The following is a 21954-nucleotide window of genomic DNA, read 5'->3' as shown; positions in this document are numbered from 1 at the left end:
TCAGGCCCAGGCTCAGTATTGACTGCAGGGATATTTGTCAGGGAATAAGTGGGTAAGTGAGCAAGGCTGCCTGAGCCCTACTAAACCTACATGATAGAAAAATCTGCATAAAATGAAATGTGTCACCCTTCCAGTGAGCAGGGAGGTACAGCAGCAGGCAGTTAGCACACCCAGGGGTGCTGAACATTGTAAAGAAGTGGCTTGGAATGAACTGACTCTGGAATGAATGTCACACCTTGGAGTGTCTGCTCCTCCCTCTACCCCACCCAGGGACTTCACAGACAAAAGGCCCCTGGGAACTGCAAGGTGCTCTCCAAACGCTCTTTGAGACTGTTGCTTTAAAAGCGACTTAAGGCCTTGCTTGAAATATTAAAATCCATCCAGGCTACAGGGCCAATGTCTAAACTTGCCCTCCCAATTTAGGTTTTGTAAAATATTATTCTAAAGCTTTAGACCCATGAAATATTTCTTTTAAACTGAAAAAAAGCAAAAAACAAAAACCAGCCCATGTAAACAGCAACAGCCCCCCCCCCAGCCCCGCATGCAACCCAGGACTTCAGAGCTTTGTGCCTCTTAGAGAAAACCTAGAATAGAAACGAGCTGATGTGTTTTCATTACTCACCATGAAGTGCAACTGCTAAACACATAGCAGCCATACAGCACCGTAACTAGGATTATTAACATTCTTGTTTCACGTTTAACTATGGTACATGTTTTACACACTTCTTGGGGGAGGGGGGGACCACCACCACCCCACAACTTGTTGCATAGAATATTCAAATGGAGAATTCCTCTAATTTTCAAAACTGTCAAAAACCAGCCAGGTGCATTTAGGAATAATTGCCTGTGCAAATATGAAAGACGGGCAGGTGGCATAAATGCAACAGAACGAACAAAGCTGGCATTGGACAAGTAGCCCAGCATCCATGGAGCAGGATTGTTGCTTGTGTGTGTGTTGTGTTAGGAAGATGTGAACGCCCTCAAAGATTCCTCAGCTGTGGATGAAAAGAATAAGAACATCAGACACCCTGCTTTGTTGATCATTTTCTTTCCAGAAAATGTTTTAACACTAACTGGCAGTGTGATTAATGACTAATGAATCCACATTAAAAAAAACAAAACAAAAACCACACACGCTTTATGAACGTTGTTAATTTAAAAACATTGTTTTTTAAACAGATTAGCCCTATTTCTCATCTTTGTGACAGTGCCTTTTTCAGTCCCTCTTTTGATCTGCACTGAAACAAGAAGTCTTGGATTTTCATCAAAGCAGCGTTAAAGGTTGGGTCTCTAGGTGCCAGGGATTCCTCATCTCTCATTAACATTCCCAAGTGAAGAGTCTCCAGTCTCTCCTCACACACCCTTCTACAGGCAAATAATTCATCTGAGCTGGCAACTAGCATAGTGCACATGATGTTCTAATTTAACAGCTTTATCATCCCCTCCCCGTGACATGTGAATATTTCTCTTATTGTTTGGGTGATGATCTCCCTCCACAGCAGGAAGTACCTGAAGATGAGTTTTGGCTCACACTCTGCTCTTGGTTTCAATCTGGAGGCCAGGTCAAATAGAGATAATTTAGGGTTTCTCAAATCTTTTCTTCCTGTGATCACTACTTACTCCCTTGCATATCTTTCACCACCTCACCTTTCCAGCATCTAAAGAACTTTTTTCTGAGACTAACTGCCTGAACTAGGGGCCATGGAGGGTGGAAGGGAAGTAGTCTGAGATCTCAAGTAGCTCAGTTGTGGATCATGGCTAAGCTTCAGGGAGCGAGTGCCCCCAGCTGCCTCCCAAAGTTGGCTGTCTCCTATGGCAGGGAGTTGTCACAGCATTAGCTCATTGGACAAACGGTTTCTAGATGGATTTTCTATTAAAAATAGGCCAGAAAAGGATCCAGAAGTAGTTAAAGTGTAAGAGTTAGTTAACCAGAAAGTGCCTCCTCTCCTCCACCTCTAGACTGACCCCGCATTGTGTGAACAACCTGCCTAGAAGGGCTCTGTAGCCTCTACCCAAGGCTTGTCCATGTGCTCCCCACTTCGGGCTGGCTCTGCTGCATTGTCAGTCGCTATACTCCTCCTGCTCCCTCAGGGCAGGGTACTTGTTAGCCATTTTCCATTTCATGTGCTTTGGTTTCAGGCAGGCCGCAAGGGAGGTTTTCCTGCTGATGCTCCTGGCCACCTCCTGGCTCTTGGCCTTTCTGGGGGGTGAGGAGTGTTTGTCTAAGGGCTGGGTAGGGAAGATTGTCTTGCCCTTGGGAGCTCCTAGCAGCTGCCACATTTCTCCAGAGGTTGAGCTGCTCAGGTATTGCCAAGGCCTCTTCCCACTGCTGTCCCGCACATGGACCTTGGAGTTCAGTTTCTGGATCAGCAGCTTCATGATCCTCTGGTGTCCATGGATGGCTGCTAGGTGCAATGGGGTGTAGCCACAGCTGGATTTCACATTCACATCCAGGGGGGTGCCCGCTTTCTCAGCCCCGCTGACCAAGTCCTGGAGCACTTGGCTGGCTCCATGTTTGGCAATCCAGTGAAGGGCAGTGTAGCCCGAGATAAAGTCCCTCTGCAAAGCAAGCTGGGGATCTTCCAGGAAGAGCGCCCGGACCTGCACCCAGGAGCCAGCAGCCACCATGACAATCCAGTTGTGTTCCCTGGGGTCTAGGGGCACGGAGGAGGGCCTGGGGTCCAGAGACATCTGGGGAACTGGCAGCATCTCCTCTGTGGGCCTACAAATCTGTCTTTGCACAGAGCCCAAGTACTGGAAAGTGATGGGAGTGTCCACACCTGGGAAAGCCAATATTGCCCCCTTGGCCATCTTCCTGGACCTCCGTGGGCGCCGGCCTCTCCTCCCCTGGTCCTGGTCCCTCAGCTCATCCTCGGAGGAGGACACTCTGCTGCTCCCAGGGGCGCTCTTGCTCCTGAAGGAGTAGCGGGTGCAGGGCGCGGTACCATTCACCTCCACCACCTGCCGGTTGGCTCTGCGCTGGCTGCGGTTGCTGGGTGCCCCATTGCTGAGCTGCTGGCAGCGTGAGTCTTGCGCCCCTGGGTCCCTGGGCACTTCACCTGCTCCCCCAGCGGGGCTGGCAGCCCTGTCCCCCACTTCCTGCAGAGACTCGCTCCCCTCACTGCCGGTGCCACCCCCACTACCCTCTTCGCTCCCGGGGCTCGCCTGCTCCACGAAGTCCTCCAGGTCCTGCAGGGCCAGCTGGCACCGGATGCTCATGAAGATGGGCGGGGGGCATCTCCAGCCAGCCTCGGGGAGCGGCCGGTCCGGGCCAGGGCAGGTGCCGTCGGGCGAGCGAGGAGCGGAGCAGCTGTCCCGGGCCGCCTGCCCCGCATCCCGGCTCCTCTCCACCCACTCCTGGATCCACTGCTGCTGGAGCCCGGCGGGAGCGCAGGGCGCCCCGGGGAGGGCGCGCAGGGCAGCCCGGCGCAGCTCCGGGCACGGGGCGTAGCGCTCCGGGGGGTGCCCCTGGCCGCCGGCGGCCCAAGCCGGGGCAGGAGGCGGCTCCGCTCCCTGCCTCCCGGAGTTAGCCTGGGGGAGGCCGGGAGCCCCCCGGCCAGCTCCTCCCGGGCAGACACGGGGATGATCCCGGCGGAGGCGGCCGGGGGGTGCCAGGCGCTGCTGCTCCCGGAGCCTGGCGTGCGCCCGGGCAGCGCAGCGCGCCCCGCTGCCCTGGCCTCCCGGGGAGCCCGCTCCGCTCCCTGGCTGGGCGGCTGGAGGAGCCGCCTCCTTCCCCGGGGACGCACCGGCGAGGCCCTGCCCCTGGCACCGCCCGGGCCCTGGGGGCGGCTCCGCGGCAGGTGGCCCCAGCTCCTCGCCCAGCAGGTCCCGGTACCTTTTCCTCAGCACCACGTACTTGGGGCCGCCGCCCGCCTCCTGCTGCACCGTGGCCACCGAGTTCACCAGGCTCTTGAACTGCTCCCGGCGCTGCTGCACCTGCCCGGCCGGCGCGGGGTCCCGCAGGAAGCGCTTGAAGTGCCCTAGCAAGGCGGCGTTGGTCACTCGCCCCCCAGCCTGGCAGAGGAAATCCAGCAGCGCCTCCTGGCTCAGCTCCCTGGCCATGGCTTTGCCCCCGGCTCTCGCTGTGTGTCACAGACACCCGGCCCGGGCAGCAGCGGGGGGGCTGTCACCTGCCCTGCGAGCGCAGCATGGCCCCCTGCCTGCACCCCGTCTCCTTGAGACCAGTCCCTGCTAAAGTTCCTCCTGGAGTCAGTTTCACCTGCTCTCTCCGCTCCTCCCCCGCAGCCAGCTCCTCCCCTCTCAGGCCTGAGCACTCTCCTGCTTTCCCGGGGTCACGCCAAGTGCGTGTATAGGCGTGAACCCAGCACGGGAAAGCGGCCGAGAAACTCTGCTCTCACCTGTAGGCAAGTTGTTGTGTTTACTTTCACCTTTACCTGCTCCCTCGCGTTCCTTTCATCACAGCCATCCTCCGGGTGTCACCGAAAGAAGGTGGGGAGAATGTAGTGGTTGAATTATATGTTTTGCCTGACGTTCATTCAAAGGGGTGTCACAAGTAAGTTTCATATGGAGGGGGAGGTGGTGGGATAATATAAATCTGGGGGAAACAGATTTTGTGAAACTCTCCCCCCCTTTTCTGTGGTATTTCTGCAGGTTAAAGGGTTGCTGTCAATTCCATTTTGAAATATAATCTAGTTTCTTAATGTAGTATGGCCTGAGTTTAAAACAAAACCCCAAACCACTTTGTTTTTAAAAAGGTGTGTGATTTGATGTGTAAACAGAAAACAACACAGAGTAAAATTATATGAACAAAATGAAATTACATTTAACATGCTCTAAGGGGCTTTCTGCTCCTCTGATGAAGTTCAAGGGCCTGAGTGAGGGGTTTTTAAAGTCAGATAGGCTTCAGATCAAGCACTTGGTATGCATAAGGGTTTTTCCATGAGAAACTGATTAAGACCCTCAGGCAAACATTTAGGATAACTTTGCACAGCTGAGTAGCTCATGAGTGACAGGTTTCAGAGGGGGTAGCCCTGTTAGTCTGTATCAGCAAAAACAACAAGGAGTCCTTGTGGCACATCAGAGACTAACAAATTTATTTGGGCATAAGCTTTTGTGGGCTAGAACCCACTTCATCAGATGCATGGAGTGCAAAATACAGTAGGCATAAATACACAGCCCATGAAAAGATGGGAGTTGCCTTACCAAGTGAGGAAGGGGGTCAGTGCTAATGAGGCCAATTCAATTAGGGTGGATGTGGCCCATTTCCAACGGTTGACAAGAAGATGTGAGTATCACCAGAGGGAAAATTATTTTTTGCAGTGACCCAGCCACTCCCAGTCTTTATTCAGGCCTAACTTAATGGTGTCACATTTGCAAATTAATTCCAGTTCTGCATTTTCTCACTGGAGTCTGTTTTGTAATTTTGTTGTTGTTGAAGAATTGCCACTTTTAAATCTGTTATTGAGTGTCCAGGGAAACTGAAGTGTTGTCCTATTGATTTTTGAATGTTACAATTCTTGATGTCTGATTTGTGTCCATGGGCCACATCCACCCTAATTGAATTGGCTTAATTAGCACTGGCCCCCTCACTTGGTAAGGTAACTCCCATCTTTTCATGGGTTCTGTGTTTATACCTACCTACTGTGTTTTCCACTTCATGCATCTGATGAAGTGGGTTCTAGCCCACAAAAGCTTATGCCCAAATAAATTTGTTAGTCTCTAAGGTGCCACAAGGACTCCTCATTGTTTTTTCATGAGTGACAGTTACTTGAGTGGCTAGGTATTTGCAGAATCGGAGCTGAAAACCTTGCTCCTATAATGGGCACTACTAGCATGTTTTCCCAGCACCCAGGCCGAGTCCTATGCATCCTTGTTGTATCCCACTGATATCAGAGGGTGAAGCATGGGCCCATACTAGCAGATGCTGTTCCACGATTAGAGTGTAACTGATCAGCAAGACAGGGAAAATAGAGCAAACTAAAATAAAGTTAAAAACTTGAAACATCAGCATAAAATATATTTATTTCTGTAACTCCTGACAGTTATAGTAATATTAAGTGTTACTTACAGGTATGCAATTTTCAGACAGGAATGTGATTTGCAACTGGATGGATTTAATCTGAAAAATGTATGTGTTTTGAGATGGAAGGATTGACTGAGGGGAGAAGTGGAGTCAAGGATAATAGAAATCCACTCTTATATTTTAGTGCCAGATTTCATTGTAAGATGCAAGAAGAGAGAGACTCTCATTCATAACTATTTATTATCAAATTCCTTCCTATTGTGTAAGACACTAGGTCTGTGAGGCATAATGTCTAATGTGTAGGATACTGGCATTCAAGGGAGAATTTCAAGGACGGCTGACAAATACTATTATTCTGCAACTGACAGTTTATAGGTATATTGCTGTGAGCCTCATAAAGTTAATGGGGCCTGGCATGCACTTAGCACTCGAGTTGCATGCTATCAATTACAAGATTGCAGCCTAGGAGGGCAGTTGGCAGGAAAGGGTTTAAAGTGAACTCCCAGTGCTGCAGGACTAGTTTTATAGAAAACCTACAAAATTCCCCTTTGACCACTACATACAACAATTCCAAACATGCTGAACAGCTCTGCAGACAGACTTCAGGAAAACTGAGGAACCACTTACTGCCCCTCACATATTCTAGAAGGGACTGCTTCAGACAGGAAATCATCACTCTCTCCCACACACTGGAAGAAAAAAACCAGGAAACTTGCCTGGAAGTCATATGAGAAACTCAAAACAATTAGGAAAAAAATAACTCATGACAGCCATCCAACCACTAAAACAAAAAGTGGAGACAACTACAACTCCACAACTCATAGAACAGCATCTCCATTAGAAAACATGGCACCAGGACTCACCACATAGACACTACACAACACCCTGACACCAGCAGTTTACCAAAACTACCCCTAAGTGGAGCTGAATTATCTGTATTCTGCAAGAGACTGAATTTCTGCCCCACCACAGAACCTGATACCTACTAATATGTGGAGAACTAGAAGACTTCTTCCACTGACTCTGCCTCAAAGAATTCTTTCACAACAATAACACCACCCACAATTACTACATTCCCACTGACTGTCATAAGGAAAATCATCATCTGACTGGACATCCCACAACAGATGAAAGCACACTCTTAGTCATTACACTGATTGGTTCAGAAAAGAATTGACTGTGAAATCCTTAACAAACATCACATCCATCACAATCGCCACGGCCAAGAGGACAGCGCTACAGTCCCTGAAATTCCACACCAAATAGTGATCAAATCAGCAGGGGGAGTCACCATAGTCCTCAGCTGTGAGGACTATATTAATGAGGCCAACCAGCAACTCTCTGACACCACCTACTATAAAGAATGCAAAGAACCCACACCACAATTTTCCCAGAAATTTAAGGATATCATCAAATCCTTCGCCAAACAGGTCCTTGAGAAACTATAATTTCATCCTCCATGAACCCAACCCGCGTTCTGCATGCTTTCCAAAATATACAAACAAGGGAACCCAGGCAGACCCATCTGGCCACAGCACTTACTGAAAGAAGAACGGGACTCATAGACACCATCCTCAAACCACTCACCACACAAAGGTCCAGCTTCTTCCAGAAACTGCAACATTAACATCCTCCCTCAGAACACCATCCTTGCCACCATGTATGTCACCTCCTTATAAGCCAATATCCCTCACAAAGACAGCATCACTGCCTGAATCAAATATCCATAAGATAATGGACCACCCTCAGGCATCCACCCCAAACACATCACCAAAGTCATCCATTTCATCCTCACCCATAACACTTTTACATACAACAATGCTTTATCCAATCCATGGGAACAGACATGGGTTCTAGGATGGCCCCCCAATATGCCAATCTCTTCATGGGCCTTGAGAGAAGAATTTCTGAACATATACACCACAAAACCAATTATATACCTGAGCTACCTCAAAAATATTTCCATTCTCTGGACAGACAACCTAAACTTCCTCATAAATTTCCACCACAACTTCAACAACCATCACCCTTCCAAACTCTCTCGGGAACACTCCCACACTAGCATCAACTCCCTCAACACCGTGATCGGCATCAACAATGGACTCATGCAGACAACTACACACAAGAAACCCATGGATCACCACAGCTACCTTCACTAACCTAGTAACCACCCCAGACACACCAAGAAATCTGTTATCTACGGCCAGGCACTCCGATACCACACAATGTGCTCCAAGGCAAAAGTCTGGGATACACACCTTAACACACTTAAAGCTGTCTTCACCAAATAAGAGCACTCCACCGGAGAAGTAGATAACATCATGGAATGGGCCACCCAAAAATCCTGAGAGAACCTGCTTCCATACAGAAATAATCTCCCCGCCCCGCCTGACTACACACCTCTAGTTGTCACCTACCACCCCACACTGGATACCATACAGGGTATCACCAAACAATCACAACACATACTTGATGAGGACCACATCCTGAAATAAATCTTTATCGGAACCCCCCCCCACATCCCCTCCAAAAAAACCCCAAACACGCCAAGCTTATTATCAGAAGCAAGCTCTCCACTGACCAGGACATACCAACTCAAAGTGGCATCAGACCCTGCCAGAATGAAAGATGCAAAACCTGCAGATACATAGGTGCCAATTTTTAATCTGCCCGGGGGTGCTCCTCCTGGCTCTGCCCAGGCCCTGCCCCCTCTCCACCACAAGGTCCCACCCCTGCCCTGCTGCTTCCCACCCCAGCTTCACCCCCCCACCTCTTCCCACCCCTTTGCCACCTAATTCCGCCTGTCTCCTGAGCAGTCTGCGTCCTTGCTCCTCCCCCAGTGCCTCCTGACACTGCGAAACAGCTGATCCGCGAAACAGCTGATCCGCGGCAGGCAGTAGGCACTGGGAGGGAGGGGAGAGGCACTGATCTGTGGGGCCTGCCGGCGGGCAGGAAGTGCTGGGGGAAGGGGGAGGTTCTGGCAGGGAGGCTGCCGGCCATCATTTTTTTTCCTGTGGGTGCTCCAGCCCCAGAACACCCAGGGAGTCGGTGCCTACATGCAGACATATCTCTATTGCAACAATAATCAACACCCCCCCAACACACCTTTCAAGATTCATGGGTCCTATACATGCCTATCAAAACATGTGGGGTACCTCAGCCAGTGCACTAAATGCCCCAATGACAACTATGGGGGTGAAACTAGTCAATCACTACACCTTCAACTGAATTAACACTGGAAAATGATACAAGACGAAAACACCCTATCACCTGCAGGTGAACATTTTTCATGAAGCGATCGCTCTATATCTGGTCTCTCAGCCTCAAAGGAAACTTGCACAACACCCTCGGAAGAGGAGCCTGGGAGCTTAAATTCAAAACTTTGGTAGGGACTAAAAATCATGGAGTGAATAGAGACACAGGATTTCTGGCTAACTGCAACTCTCTATAACCCACTTATCACCCCTCTTACAGCATTTTAACCTTTTTCCCTCCTATGATTGGAGAAGTGTTAATGGGCCATTTCACCTTGAATGGTCCCTTGAAATAATCTTGACTTTTGCTAAACAGTGTTCCTTTGAAATAAATGACTTTTGCTAAACAATTTGTTCCACCTTGTGTTTAGCTGTGACAGCTCTGTGGAAGCTTGTCTCTCTCACCAACAGAAGTTGGTCCAATACAAAGATACACCTCACCCACCTTGCCTCTCTAATATCCTGGGACCAACACTGCATACAAAGTTCTCTAAGTCACCTCTAGGTATTCAATACTTCTGATGATATTTTACCATAATTTCTTAAGGACTGGCAAGCATTTGGCTACTGAATACTGAACGTTTGCAGCCTTATTCCCATACAAAGTCCTTTCAAGTGAGTGGAACCTCCAGAAGATGACAGGTATGTCCAGCAACATCAGATAAGTGCATTAGCTAGATCTCAGCTGTGAAATGATTAACAATGTTATCATCCAAACAGCAAATTGAATTAGGCCTCAGAGTTGGTAAGTGGTTGTGAAACACTTCTGCATCCTTCTGAATGAAAGCAATGTAATTCTAAACCCATTCTCATTTTCATTGCCCCACTCAATTGAATGGGGGAACTGTCATTCTTCTCTCGGAGACATTGTTCTAGTAGTCTATGTGACAGTTGACTCATAGGACACTGCTGAACAGGTTTATAAATGGAAGGTTATCTTCCCAACCACAAGACTGAACATTTTTTGGGGGAAAACAGCAAAAACTACTGAAAAGACCTGGCAGGCCTGATTCATCACAGTGTTACTCTGGTTTCATGTTGGTGTAACTCAGCACACAATCCTGCAAGGTGATCTGGTCTGATCCAGGAAAGCACTTATGTGAATGCTTTGCTTGGAGAATCTGTGCTGTCCCATTGACTTCAGTAGGACTGGTCACAAGTTAACCATGTTCTTAGCTAGATTGGACCAGAACATTCAGTATTTTACATCAAAATCTCATTGTGTTACTGGCATAATGCAGGAGGGAAGCAGGCTTCTAAATCTTGTAGCTTTTCCCCACTCATGCAGGTTTCTTTTATCCTTATGTACGAGAAGTTGCATTTCAGTGTTAATTACTGTTATCACAGTGATATTCACAATGTTAGTTGTGCTGTATCAGAATGTACATTTTAAGCTTCAATTTTGACATTTTTCTCCCCCAAATCAGTATAAGCCATATGTCTTGTAGCTTAGTTAACCTCTAGTCTCGGTCAAAATAGAAGTTGCTTATTTTAGCCCTGACCCTGCAAGCAGCCCACCTGGGGAGACCCTTTCATGTGCGTGCACAGGAGCCCTATTGACTTCCATGGGGGTAGAGGGTGAGCAGGGGTCTGCAGCTTGCAGGATAGGCACCTTAGCCTATCTGCAACTCAGCATAACATCCACCAGGGCGAAGAGAGAAGAAACAGAGTAGTGGGACTACAAAGATCTTTTTCTTACTTTCAGTAACATTTAAAAGCACAAAGACAGAGTCTGTCTCTGGAAAACACTTTGAACAAAGTAGGTGATACAACCATCTATTATATTGCAGTATTTAAAAACCACCTGTTTGATAAGGTTTCCAGGGATGGGTGAGGGTGTCGGGCTTTGGAGTGGAATGAAGTTTGCTGCTGTGTTTATTGGCTGGCTGTGATGTTTCCCTGGTGTTATCTGGACCAGTGATCTGCTAGGTCACTCCAATCCCTGACTCTGGGAGCCTTCCCCTGCTCTGCTGTGAGAACCCCCACTCCTGGGCGGTTCACACACAGCCTGTAGCATGTAAAATGTTCCTTGGATTGTGCAACCGAATGACACTAGCCAATATTTCTGGTCCCAGACACAACCCTAGGAACAACAGCGAGGAGTCCTTGTGGCACCTTAGAGACCAACACATTTATTTGGGCATAAGCTTTCCTGGGCTGTAACCCACTTCATCAGGTGCATGGAGTGAAAAATACAGTAGCAGGTATAAATATACAGCACATGAAAAGATGGGAGTTGCCTTACCAAGTGGGGGGTCAGTGCTAATGAGGCCAATTCAATCAGGGTGGATGTGGCCCATTTCCAACAGTTGACAAGAAGGTGTGAGTATCACCAGAGGGAGAATTACTTTTTGTAGTGACCCAGTCATTCCCTGTCTTTATTCAGGCCTAATCTGATGATGTCCAGTTTGCAAATTAATTCCAGCTTGGCAGTTGCTCATTAAAGTTTGTTTTTGAAGGTTTTTTTGGTGAAGAATTGCCCATTTTAAGTCTGTTATTAAGTGTCCAGGGAGATGGAAGTGTTCTCCTACTGCTTTTTGAATGTTATAATACCTGATGTCAGATTTGTGTCCGTTTATTCTTTGCATAGAGACTGTCTGGTTTGGCCAATGTACATGGCAGAGGGGCGTTGCTGGCACATGATGGCATATATCACATTGGTAGATGTGCAGGTGAACGATCCCTGGATGCTGTGGCTGATGTGGTTAGGTCCTATGATGGTGTCCCTTGAATAGATATGTGGACAGAGTTGGCAACAGGGTTTGTTGCAGGGTTTGGTCCGTGGGTTAGTGTTTCTGTTGAGTGGTGTGTAGTTGCTGGTGAGTATTTGCTTCAGTTGAGGGGTCCAACCAGAGATATTCTATCTGCTACCCAAGATCCATAAACATCCCTCCCTTCTTTTATCATGTTCTTTCTTCCCTCTTGACTTTGCCCCCCTTTCAGGGTCCGGTGAGTATTACTTCATCGCAGTCCCACACTGACAAAGGGAAAGGAGGTGACTCACCCGAGAGTCCAACAGATCCTTTGTTGCTGCCTAAGCCAGTGTCCTTTGTTCCTGTGAGGCTGGGCTGGGTTTGTCCCATACGTACCCTGATGAGGTGTGAACTGCCTCTGTGTTCGTGGAGAGTTTTGCCTGGGGCTTGTTTTAAGCCACGAGGACACATTTTCAGCCTCATAACTATATACATGAAATTACAACCTATAATATTACTGTAACAATCCTCAGTGCAGCATTAGCCTTCTGAAGACACCAACATGAGAAACTTTGCATTGGATACCACACAGTCATTTTATAAAGATGAACATGGGGGTGCAAACTCCTTCCCAGAGCCTGCACCCCCTCCCTCCACACTCCCCCCATCCCCAAACTCCTTCCCAGAGCCTGCACCTGTCCTAGCATTCCCTCTCAGATCTGAACCTTAGAGTTCAGAAAACAAGATACTAGCACCTGAATCCTCTAAGCTTAATTACCAGCTTAGATCCAATAGCACTGCCACCACCCAAAAATATAGTGTTTTGGGGCACTCTGACCTTCCCAACCTTCCCTGGGGACCCCAAGAACCCAGATCCCTTGGGTTCTTAAAACAAGGAGAAATAAACCATTCCCCCACCTTTCCCCCTCCCAGAATTTCCCTCCCTGGGCTATCCTGAGAGATACTAATCCAATCTCTTAAATCACCATACAGAGAAGCATCTCCCTTCCCTTCCACAAAGAGGCAAACAGATTCAAGGAAAACAGAGAGAGATTCTCTCTCTCCCTCCTCCCGTCTCCCCCACCCGTCCTGGTGAGATATCCCAATCCCCTGGAATAAAACAAGGGAAGCAAGGGAAAAAAAATCAGTCAGGTTCTCTAAAAAGAAATCTTTTAATAAAAGAAAGGAAAAAGTAAAGAATTATCTCTGTAACTTCAAGATGTAAATATTACAGGGTCCTATAGCTTACAGACACCAGAAAGAGACTTTCCCCCCAGTACCAATACAAATCAAAATATTTCCAGCAACTACACATATAAAAGTTAAAACCAGCCAAATCCACAATTGCAAATAGAGTAAAACAATCAAAAAGCCTAAACCGCCTGTTTTTACTTACTATTTGAAAAGAAACTTAGAGAGCCTGTAGTAATGTCTGGTCTCTCTCAGACCCTCCGAGAGAAGAACACACAACGGACAAAGAACACACACAAAAGCTTCCCTCCACCCAAATTTAAAAGTATCTTGTCTTCTGATTGGTCTCCTGGTCAGGTGTCCAGTTCCCTGCTTGTAACCCTTTACAGGTAGAAGAGACATTAACCCTTAACAATCTGTTTATGACACGCCCCCCAAATCGCAGATAGTGGGGTACCTCACTGGCGGTGATTTCTTCCTAGAACTCTAAAATAAACAGATTAATACAACACATGCACCTTTACATATACTACTAAGTATATAACTAACAGACTTTTACATTTTAAGAACACTTTTTAACTACTGGATTTTGGGAAACTTTCACAAAAGAGTGCATCAGCTACTTTGTTAGAAGCTCCTGAAATGTGTTGAATTTTAAAATGAAGATCTTGGAGAGCTAAACTCCATCGAAGAAGTTTTTTGTTGTTCCCCTTGGCAGTATGAAGCCACTTTAGCGCAGCATGGTCGGTCTGTAGCTGGAACCGCCGTCCCCAAACGTATGGGCGTAGCTTTTTCAGGGCGTACACAATGGCGTAGCATTTCTTTTCACTGATTGACCAGTGACTTTCCCTCTTAGACAGTTTCTTGCTGTGTCAATGGAGTGGTATGCCCGTTCAGTCCATCCTGGGGTGGCTGAGAACAATGGGGCGAAGCTAGTGCACAGCTCCTTGATTTGTTGCCGCTGCAGACGTTCCAGGGTGGTTGAGAGGTTCACCTCTTCCATGCCACCGTCTTTTTTTGCCTCGTAGTAGACACCGTCAGGCCACTCAGCATCATCTCCCTGGACTGTAAACTCACAAACCTGTAAGTCTCTGGAATAAAAAGGCTTGAGAGAATTAACATGGTACACTCTGGGCTTTAGCGAGGAATTGGGAAATGCTATGAGGTAGTTCACAGTTCCAGGCGCTCTTGGACCGTGACGGCCTTTTCCCATGATGTTTCCATGTTATGGGCCTGTTGCGTCTTCAAGACCATAACCTGGTCTCCTACCTTGAAAGAACGTTCTCTGGTATGTCTGTCATACCAGGCCTTTTGCTCTTTTGAGCATCCTTTAGGTTTTCTTTAGCAAGGCTAAAGAGTGCCGGAGGGTGCTTTGTGGGTTGCTTACAAAGTCCAGAATGTTAGTCCCTGGAGAAGGCATAAACCCCTCCCATTTCTGCTTCACCAACTGTAATGGCCCCTTAACCTTGTGACCATACACAAGTTCAAACAGTGAAAACCCTAAACTGGGATGTAGTACAGCCCTGTAGGCAAAAAGCAACTGCTGCAACACTAGGTCTCAATTATTGGAGTGTTCATTGACGAATTTACGTATCATGGCCCCCAAAGTTCCATTAAACCTTTCGCCAGGCCATTGGTTGATGGTGGTAAGGGGTGGCAACCAAGTGATTTACCCCATGAGTTTCCCACAGTTCTTTCATGGTTCCTGCCAGGAAATTAGATCCTGAATCTGTAAGGATGTCTGAGGGCCAGCCTACCCTGGCAAAAATGTCTGTTAGGGCCTGGCACGCGGTGTTAGCCCTGGTGTTGCCTAGAGCTACTGCTTCCGGCCATCGGGTAGCAAAGTCCACGAAAGTCAGTATGTACTGCTTTCCTCTGGGTGTCTTTTTTGGGAAAGGACCCAGAATATCCACAGCTACTCGCTGAAATGGGACCTCAATTATGGGGAGTGGTTGGAGAGGGGCCTTGACCTGGTCTTGGGGTTTTCCCACTCTTTGGCACACCCCACAAGACCAGACATACTTGGCAACGTCCTTGCCCATCCCCTCCCAGTGGAAGGACTTCCCCAATCGGTCTTTGGTTCTGTTCACCCCAGCATGGCCACTGGATGATCATGGGCTAAGTTTAAGAGCTTTTCCCCGGTACTTAGTTGGAACCACCAACTGTTTTGTGGATGCCAGTATTCCTGGTGTCCACCAGAAAGAGTTTCCTGTACAAAAGTCCTTGTTCTACACAAACTGGAATCGATTAGAGGAGCTGAGATGCGGTGGGGTACTCCGTGCTGCTGCCCAAGCTTTTTGAAGGCTGTCATCTGCCTCCTGCTCAGTCTGGAACTGTTCCCTTGAAGCTGGAGACACCAGTTGTTCCTTAGACTGTGGACTTGGGCTTGGTCCCTCTGGAAATGATGTAGGTGATGGGGTTGTTTCCGTTGCTGGTGAACCGCTATCTGCTGGTGCACCAGGGGGTATTTCAGGCTCTGGCTGAGCCTCTTGGGTGTGGTTGTCTGCTGCTTTTGCCAGTTCAGGCTCGCTGGCGCCCTCTGGCATTTGGGGTTGAAGATGGATTTGCAAGCACTGTTGTCAGTGCTGCAACGGTTCGGGTGCTGGCTGCTTTTCCAGTTCTTGGTCTGGGACTGGAAGCACTGTGGCTGTTTCCGTTGTTGGCATGAGATCTGGGTCCGCTACCTCTGTCTGGGTCTCTTGTAACACAGACGGGGCCTCTGTGGACGGCTCCGGAACAGGAATGGGTCTGGAAGCTTGCCTGGTTTGGCTGTGGGTAACCATTCCCACTCTTTTGGTTCGCTTCACCTGGGAGGCCAAGTCTTCCCCCAGTAGCATGGGGATGGAATAATTGTCATAGACTGCAAAAGTCCACCTTCCTGACCAGCCTTTGTACTGGACAGGCAGTTCAGCTGTAGGCAAGTCTACAGCTTGTGACATGAAGGGGTAAATTGTCACTTGGGCCTTTGGGTTGATGAATTTGGGGTCGACGAAGGATTGGTGGATAGCTGACACTTGTGCCCCCGTGTCTCTCCACGCTGTAACCTTCTTTCCGCCCACTCTCAAAATTTCCCTTCGCTCCAAGGGTATTTGAGAGGCATCTGGGCCTGGGGATCTTTGGTGTGATGGTGGTGTAATGAACTGCACTCGGTTGGGGTTCTTTGGGCAGTTGGCCTTTATATGTCCCAGTTCATTACACTTAAAGCATCTTCCAGCTGACTGGTCACTGGGTCGAGGTGGGTTACTGGAGACTGGTGAGGTGGAAGAATAGGGCGTCTGTGGCTTTCCTTGGGTTGTAGGTGGGGTCTTTGGCTGCGCTCGGTTGTAGGGTTTATTGTCAGTGTGCCCTCTGGGGTATTCGTTCCCCTTGACAGTAGCTTTTTTTTTTTTTGCCACTTCCAATCATTTGGCTCCAATCTCCCCCACCTCGATTACCATTTTGGGTTTCCCATTTAGGATATACCTTTCTATTTCCTTAGGAATAGAATACCATCTAAGAACTGCTTCATTTGGATTAGGAGATGCAGCTCATCCATATTGTTAACCTTTGTTCCTGATATCCAGGCTTCATAATTCTTTGCAATGTGGTAGGCGTGTCGGGGGAATGACACATCTGGTTTCCATTTTTGGTTTCTGAACTGCCAACGGGCATGTTCAGATGTTATCCCCATTCTGTATTTGGCCTTGGTTTAAAAAGTTTATAATTGTTTATTTTTTCCTTAGGCATTTCAGCCGCCACCTCTGCTAAGGGTCCACTGAGCAGTGGCCTCAATTCTACCATGTACTGGTTTTCAGAGATGCTTTACCCAAGGCAGGCTCTTTTAAAATTTTCTAAGAAGGCCTCAGTGTCATCACCTGCCTTGTAGGTGAGAAATTTCTTGTGCTGTGGAACAATTATTGGCAAAGGGTTGTTAGGATTGGCTGGGTTCTGTTGCTTAGCCTTTTCTAATTCCAGGGCCTGCTGATAGGTCTCCCTCTGGAGTTCCAGCTGTCTTTGGTGGTCTGCATCTTTGGCTGCTTGCTCTATTTTGTAGGCTGCCTCTCTTTCTTTTTTTCTCAGCTCCATCTCTTGTAGTTTTTTTTTCATGTCTTGCCTGTGGTCTGCCTCTTTGATTTGTTTGTTTGTGTTCACTTTTGCCCTGGAAGTCATGTTTCCTGCTTTCTTGTGCTGAGGCGCCCTCTGGTGTTTATTGCCTGAAATGCTGGTTCTCTGTTGGCTTCCTGGGGTTGCTTAGCAACAGAGTCCTTTTTAACTTACTAGCCTCTCCAGAAAGAGTTAAAAAGCAAAAGAAAACTCTCTTTCATTTACAAATGTGTCCTGGCTGGAGTGCGTTGCTGACCACTTAAGGCTGCTTTGTTTAACAAACGACCGTCGTTAAACCTTAATAGCCCTCCCTATGCACAGCTAGAACAGAGCAAGGAAGAAAAAAAAATTTCTCTGGCTGCAGTTTAAAAAAAAAACAACCCCTTCCCTCTGCTTATAACCAGCTAGCAGAGAAGCAAATTAATAATTTTACTGGCTTTTGGATTCTTATGTATCCCACTGCTGACACCATGTCATAGCATTCCCTCTCAGATCTGAACCTTAGAGTTCAGAAAATGAGATACTAGCACCTGAATCCTCTAAGCTTAATTACCAGCTTAGATCTGATAGCACTGCCACCACCCAAAAATATAGTGTTTTGGGGCACTCTGACCTCCCCAACCTTCTCTGGGGACCCCAAGAACCCAGATCCCTTGGGTTCTTAAAACAAGGAGAAATAAACCATTCCCCCACCTTTCCCCCTCCCAGAATTTCCCTCCCTGGGCTATCCTGAGAGATACTGATCCAACCTCTTAAATCACTATACAGAGAAGCATCTCCCTTCCCTTCCACAAAGAGGCAAACAGATTCAAGGAAAACAGAGAGAGATTCTCTCTCTCCCCCCTCCCATCTCCCCCACCGGCCCTGGTGAGATATCCCAATCCCCTGGAATAAAACAAGGGAAGCAAGGGAAAAAAATCAGTCAGGTTCTCTAAAAAGAAATCTTTTAATAAAAGAAAGGAAAAAGTAAAGAATTATCTCTGTAACTTCAAGATGTAAATATTACAGGGTCCTATAGCTTACAGACACCAGAAAGAGACTTTCCCCCAAGTACCAATACAAATCAAAATATTTCCAGCAACTACACATATAAAAGTTAACCAGCCAGATCCACAATTGCAAATAGAGTAAAACAATCAAAAAGCCTAAACCGCCTGTTTTTACTTACTATTAGAAAAGAAACTTAGAGAGCCTGCAGTAATGTCTGGTCTCTCTCAGACCCTCTGAGAGAAGAACACACAACGGACAAAGAACACACACAAAAGCTTCCCTCCACCCAAATTTAAAAGTATCTTGTCTTCTGATTGGTCTCCTGGTCAGGTGTCCAGTTCCCTGCTTGTAACCCTTTACAGGTAGAAGAGACATTAACCTTTAACAATCTGTTTATGACAGCACCCACACCCAGAGCCTGCACCTAAACTCAGTTCCAGAGCCTGCACCCCTCACCCCCTCCTACACCTTCACCACTTGCCCCAGCCCAGAGCCTGCACCCAAAATCCATTCCAGAGCCTGCACCCCCACCCTCCTCACCCGCTACTGTCCCCAAACTCATTCCCAGAGCTTCAACCCCCAACCCAGAGACAGCATTCAAACTCTGTCCTAGAGCCTGCACACGTCATCCCCTTCTGCACCCCACCGCCTGCCCTAGCCTGGAGCCCACACCCAGCTCCCAAACTCCATCCCAGAGCCTGCACCCCAGCCCTCTGCACTCCCTCCCAAAGCCTGCTCCCCTCACCCCCTCCTGAACTCCCACCCCCTGCCGCAGCCTGGAGCCTACACCCAAACTCCATCCCAGAGCCTGCCCCAGCCACGAGCCTGCACCCAGCACCCAAACTCCATCCCAGAGCCTGCACCCCAACCCCCTTCCCATATACCCTCTCTTGCCCCCAAACTCCCTCCCAGAGCCTGCACACCATCCCTCCACACTCCCTCCCAGAGCCTGCACCCCTCACCCCCTGCTGCAGCCCAGAGCCTACACCTAAACTCCATCCCAGAGCCTGCCTCAGCCAGGAGCCTGCACCCAGCACCCAAACTCCATCCCAGAGCCTGCACCCCAGATTCCCTTCCCCACCCAAAATCCCTCCCAGAGCCCAACCTCTCACCGTCCTGCACCCCAATCCTCTGCCCCAGCCCAGGGCTTGCACCCCAGACCTCCTCCCCCCACCCAAACTCCCTCCCAGAGCCCTAGGCAGATGGGGGGCGGGTTCTGGGCACCACCAAAATATCTGCAAACCTGACACCCCTAAATGTGCTGCATTGAAACAAAAATATCAAAAACCACTTAAAGTGAAATTATACTAGATTCCTGCATTTATTGCATGGCTGAAGGCCGCTGGAGCACATCTCCCAGTAAAGAATGGGGTCCTTAATCTTTATTATTATTATTGATATGTATTACAGTAGCACCTAGAGGCTCAGATGAGATTGGGGCCCCACTGTGCTACGTGTTATATATATACACACACACAGTAAGTGGGTCTCTGTCCCCAAAACTTTACAATCTAAGTAGACAAAGGGTGGGACGGTAACTGAAATAGGGAATTTAGGCACAGGGGGACTGAGGCCCTGATCTAAGGCTCATTGAAGTCAATAGAAAGTCATTGACTTCAGTGGGCTTTGGATCAGACCCTAGGTTATATGACATAGGTCACACAAGAAGTCCATGACAGAACCAGGAATGGAACCAAGCCTTAACCGCAAGACAGGCCCATCATGTCTCACGTTACGTCAGTGGCATGGTGGTATCCCATATAACTGCAGATCTTTTAGGTGTTTGACTTATATAACCACATATCCACAAACATCATGAAACATGCAGGCTTTGCAAACACCATACATATATCATGATGATGATAAATCACAATCACGCACATGCAGTTTTTATTGTTGGTTGTTTTAACTATGACTATAAGAACTAAGGGTCAGACCCTGCAAAAATTTATCAGCATCAGATGAGCATAAGCGTTTGCAGGCCTGGGTCTCAAGGAGGTAAACTATGACTTGTATTCATTCAGGGGACTGATTCTATACCATTAGGTATCAGTTGCAGTAATCTATCATACTGGGTGATGTAACACGTTGTACTACACAGATAATTCCACAAATGCAACAATTATAATTACTGTATCTCTCTAAGCATAACATTGTCGCTATAAAGAAGCTTGAAGTTGCTACAGTAAAAGTTACAGTTCAGCAACAAGTAGCAGAACTGTTCAAGAATCTGTCAGCACTTTCCATGAGGTTCTGCTGCACAGATAGCAATGTGTGATACTATCTGTCTGTACCATATACTCTTTCATTGTTGCCCAGGGTATATTATATGAACATATGTTTAGATCCTACCAACATTCATCTGAATGGAGAGTATGTACTGTTAAAAAGGGATTACCCCATAAGAATACTATGAAAAGTTAATTTTTTTTATCAAAATCAATTAATTTGGATGCAACCAGGGCTGCCCAGAGGGGGGGGGGCAAGTGGGGCAATTTGCCCCAGGCCCCAGGTTCCGCAGGGGCCCCCAAGAGAACGGGCGAGGCTCCCGCCCTAGCCCGACCCTGCCTCTGCCCCTCACCCGGAGCCTCAACGGATCCAGCAGCGTCTCTGAACAGCAGTGCACTGTGGCTCCGGCAGGACTCTTGAGCTCCCAGCCCCGCCCCCTTACCATGTGGTTCTGAGCAGGGCGGAGCTCAGGAGCCCCGCCGGAGCCATGCCGCACCGCTGTTCAGGGACACTGCTGGATACGACGCGCTAAGGCTCCGGGTGAGCAGGGCACCAGGGGTAAGGGGCCGGAGCCGGGGGGGGGGGTTAGCTAAGGGGCAGGAAGTCCTGGGGACAGCCAGGACACAGGGAGGGGGCAGAGGTGGGGGGGGCGATCAGGGGACAGGGAATGGAGGGGTTGGATTGTGGGTGTTCCGGGGGTTTGTCAGGACTCAGTGGGGGGGGCTGGATAGGGGTTCAGGGCAGTCAGGGGCAGGGAACAGGGATGGGGTCCCAGGGTGGTGGTGGTGGGTCTCTGGGGGATGGTGAGGGGGCAAGGAACACGATAGGTTGGGGATTCTGAGGGGGGTGGGCAGTTGGGGGGCAGGAAGTAGGGGGGTCGGGCAGGGGGCAGGGCCAGGCTGTTTGGGAGGCACAGCCTTCTCTACCCTAAAGCTCATTCAGCAGTTTGAGGCTTGCAGAAGAGCCAAGCTGTTAGCTTTTCCATTAGGGCTACCATCTGTTTTACTTCTCAAATGCCAAATTATAGTTATTTAATTTCAGTGCTATAGGGATATTCATGTCAGGGGAGAGTAGCTTCATTTAAAATTAGTCACTGGGGGAGGGATCACATGAGAAGAGCAATATCCTGCACTACCTACCTTCTTCCCGACCCCACCAAGGGAGACACTTCCTCCTCCCCCTCCCCGGCATTCCCTGAGGCTTCAGAGGAGTTAATTCAGTGGTTCTCAAACTTTTTTGTCCTGGTGATTCACATAGCAAACCTCTGAGTGCGACCTCCCCTCCATACACTGAAAACACTTTTTTATATATTTAACACTATTATAAATGCTGGAGGCAAAGCGGGATTTGAGGTGGAGGTTGACAGCTCGTGACCCCCAGTAATAACCTTGTGACCCACTGAGGGGTCCCGACCCCCAGTTTGAGAACCCCTGGGTTAATTTAATTTTAGTACCCTGTGTCCATTCACATGCATGTGCTATTTTGAGCATGTCAGTTCTCACAACATAGGCTCATCCCAGATTCTGGAACA

At 48.3% G+C, this 21954-nt stretch overlaps 1 protein-coding gene across 1 annotated transcript; it reads right to left on the bottom strand.

The window, feature by feature from the left end:
- Positions 1–1138: 1138 nt before the first annotated feature.
- On the bottom strand, positions 1139–4140 carry SOWAHB (sosondowah ankyrin repeat domain family member B). Its single transcript, XM_030565093.1, has one exon. It carries the CDS (start codon positions 4060–4062, stop codon positions 2062–2064), a length of 2001 nt encoding a protein of 666 aa, XP_030420953.1. The 5' UTR covers positions 4063–4140; the 3' UTR covers positions 1139–2061.
- Between the last annotated feature and the right edge of the window lie 17814 nt (positions 4141–21954).

Source organism: Gopherus evgoodei, chromosome 5, assembly GCF_007399415.2.
Source record: "Gopherus evgoodei ecotype Sinaloan lineage chromosome 5, rGopEvg1_v1.p, whole genome shotgun sequence".
In the NCBI taxonomy this organism is placed as follows: Eukaryota; Metazoa; Chordata; order Testudines; family Testudinidae; genus Gopherus; species Gopherus evgoodei.
This window is presented reverse-complemented; position numbering and strand designations above follow the sequence as displayed.